Raw genomic sequence first — 2,974 nt, 5'->3', positions numbered from 1 at the left:
TCACCCTACTCAAGCTGGCAGTGTCGGAACTGACTTCACGTGTGGCTAGTTCAAACTGCTGGAGAACCTTACACAACACGGAAATCAGCCTCCACTGCGCTTGAGTCAGGTGCAGCCCCGCTCCTCTCCCTATGTCGTAGGTGGCCGTGTAGGCTTGAATGGCCTTTTGCTGCTCCTCCATCCTCTGCAGCATATAGAGCATGGGTCTTCAAACTGTGGCGCTCCAGATGTTGTGAAACTACAAATCCGAGCATGCCATACCATAGTTTTAACACTCCCTTATAGCAAAACTGTGGCAAGGCATGCTGGGATTTGTAGTTTCACAACATCTGGAGGGCCGCAGTTTGAAGACCCATGATATAGAATCTGGAGTTCCAGCACATCCCCACCTCTTGTTTAAGCTGATGGCAGGGCAGGTTGAGGAGTTTTTGCTGCCACTCCAGCCTTCGGCAGGCAGTGGCAGAATGCCGAAAGTGTCTGCAAATTTTTTGGGCCACCGCAAGCATCTCCCAAAAACTGAGTATGGGTATTGGTATAGCAGTTATTTGATGATTAATCTGTGGATGGTGATCGCTCGGTCAAAAGGTGGACTTCACCTTCACCCCATCACTTTATGGCATACTGTACTCCAAGATCACAGCCCCCTCCACAATATAGCTCCCATATCCTTTTTTGGGACACTTGTAGAGCTTGGCTAAATATCAATCAGCAGTTACAGTGAAACCCCTATTCCTCCTCTCAGATAGCCTCTCTGGGGCTATCTGACTCCATTGGATCTTCCATTCTTCTCCCACTCTAAATGAATGTAAGATTGTGGTATTAGATATACTTTATCACCAGATGTATGGCCACCTTTAAGAAAGAAAAAGGAGGGTCCTAGTTTTTGTTAACATTGGGGAGCATAAATTGAATCCTGCCTTCCCAGACACAAGGGTCTACACAGAATGTCTTCAGGGGCAAATGCAGGATTTAACTAAACCCTGGTACCTTGAGGGACAATTCCACAATTCATGGTGGGGCTAAAAATGACATGACTCTAATAGAAGATATTCATATTGGCTCCACCCCCTCCCCATAGACCTGTTAATCATAGAAAATTGCTGTAAAGGGGTGGGGCTTTGTAATATCATGCTTGCTCTCTCCTCCATCAAGGGGGTCTCTGGGTATTCCCCTCCTGTGTGTGCTACTGGTCTTTGAACACAGCAAACGGTTCCTTCTAAGGCAGATTGCATAACTTACTTCTTAACTTCCCACACTTCCTTATTGCATTGTTTGTATTCTCATTTGTTTTATTGAATGGTATTTATTTAGGACGTACCTGTTTACCACTACCTACTTTTTCCCTCTTCGTTTACTTAATGCACTTCCATTGCAGACTAAGTAATCTATGTTCATGTGATTGATTGATTGATTGATTGATTGATTTAGCATTTATCTTGTTTTTTCAAAACTATTTTTTGTGCTTGATTTTCAAATTGTGATTTCTAATTAAGTTTTTTTTTGTGCTTACGATGTACAAATGTACTTTTTTACAATATATATCTTGCAAACTTGATTTTAGCACTGAATGACCTTCTCCCCTTCCTGACCCCATCAGGTGACTCTGTGATGCTTCTGCTGCGGCTGATCCTGCACCAACAATGATGGAATATCTCATAAACTGCACAGGACAGGGAGACTTTCACCTCCTGGCGTTCTCCATCTCTGCAGACCTACAGCTTCTGCTCTTCATTGGGATCCTGGTGATGTATTTACTGACATTGCTGGGGAACCTGATTATCACCGGTCTTATATGTCTGACCCCACAGCTCCACACCCCTATGTACTATTTCCTGTGTAACCTCTCACTGCTGGACATCATCTACGTCTCCAGCGTCCTCCCCAAATTTCTCTCAATCCTGGTAACAGGTGACACCAGAATTGACTTCCTAGGATGCATCACACAGATGTTCCTCTCTACGTTTTGTGTTGGGGCAGAGTTTTTACTCTTAAGTTCTATGGCCTATGACCGCTATGTCGCCATCTGCATCCCTCTGCGTTACACAATTATCATGAACAAAAGCTTGTGTATTATGCTATTTTCTGTCTCCTGGCTTGTTGGCTTTTTTAATGCTATAATATATGCTGTGCTGGTTTCTATGTCATCATTCTGCAACTCCCAAGACATTTTTCATTTCTACTGTGATCTAAAAACCATGATAGCGCTCTCTAGTGGTGATATCACAGGGTTGGAGATGCTGATATATGTGGAATGTGTAGTTTTGGGGCTTACCCCCTTTGTGCTGATATTAGCCTCTTATACATGTATCATTTCTACTGTTATTAAGATCCGTAGCTCTGCGGGCAGAGGAAAGGCGTTCTCCAGCTGCTCCTCCCATCTCACCGTTGTCATATTATTTTATGGGACATCGCTCAGTTTTTATACAGTCCCAGAGTCACAGGACTCTCCAAAAGAGGAGAAACTTCTCTCCTTGCTGTACACAGCCGGAGTTCCGATGCTAAACCCTCTAGTTTATACTCTGAGGAACAAACAGGTCCTGAGATCCTTCAATAACCTTTTGAAGAGATACTTACACTGTTAAATAGTTCATCCAGCTTAATTTTCTTGTAAGTAAATTATACACCGAAGACAACAGATACATTGTAATTATAGTTTTCTTTTCTGTTTGTGTGTATAATAAGATCACTGAATGGAAACACCTGACAGGAGAATATGAAATTCTGACATTATAATAATAATAACAATAATTTATTTATTATTTATTACCAGTTATTTATATAGTGCCCACATATTCTGCAGCGCTTTACAAAGATAATTTGAACATTCACATCAGTCCCTGTCCCAGTGGAGCTTACAATCTATATTCCCTACCACATGTACACACACACGCACACACAGACATTCAAGGGTTAGTTTTTGTTGGAAGCCAATTAACCTACCAGTATATATTTGGAATGTGGGAGAAAACAGGAG

General features: G+C 42.3%; 1 protein-coding gene across 1 annotated transcript; it reads left to right on the top strand.

Annotated features, from left to right (window-relative positions):
• The first annotated feature begins 1,640 nt into the window (after positions 1 to 1,640).
• Positions 1,641 to 2,582, top strand: LOC146027190 (olfactory receptor 5V1-like). Its single transcript, XM_083158148.1, has one exon. It carries the CDS (start codon positions 1,641 to 1,643, stop codon positions 2,580 to 2,582), a length of 942 nt encoding a protein of 313 aa, XP_083014274.1.
• The last annotated feature ends 392 nt before the right edge of the window (positions 2,583 to 2,974 follow it).

The sequence above is a fragment of the Crinia signifera genome, chromosome 8 (assembly GCF_055691185.1).
Source record: "Crinia signifera chromosome 8, ASM5569118v1, whole genome shotgun sequence".
Lineage (NCBI taxonomy): Eukaryota > Metazoa > Chordata > Amphibia > Anura > Myobatrachidae > Crinia > Crinia signifera.
The sequence above is the reverse complement of the archived record's forward strand: the minus strand, read 5'-3'. Positions and strand labels throughout refer to the sequence as shown.

Bases quoted from the DNA above. Each gene is read 5' to 3' on its own strand.
- LOC146027190 (XM_083158148.1), top strand. From the start codon at position 1,641: ATGATGGAATATCTCATAAACTGCACAGGACAGGGAGACTTTCACCTC.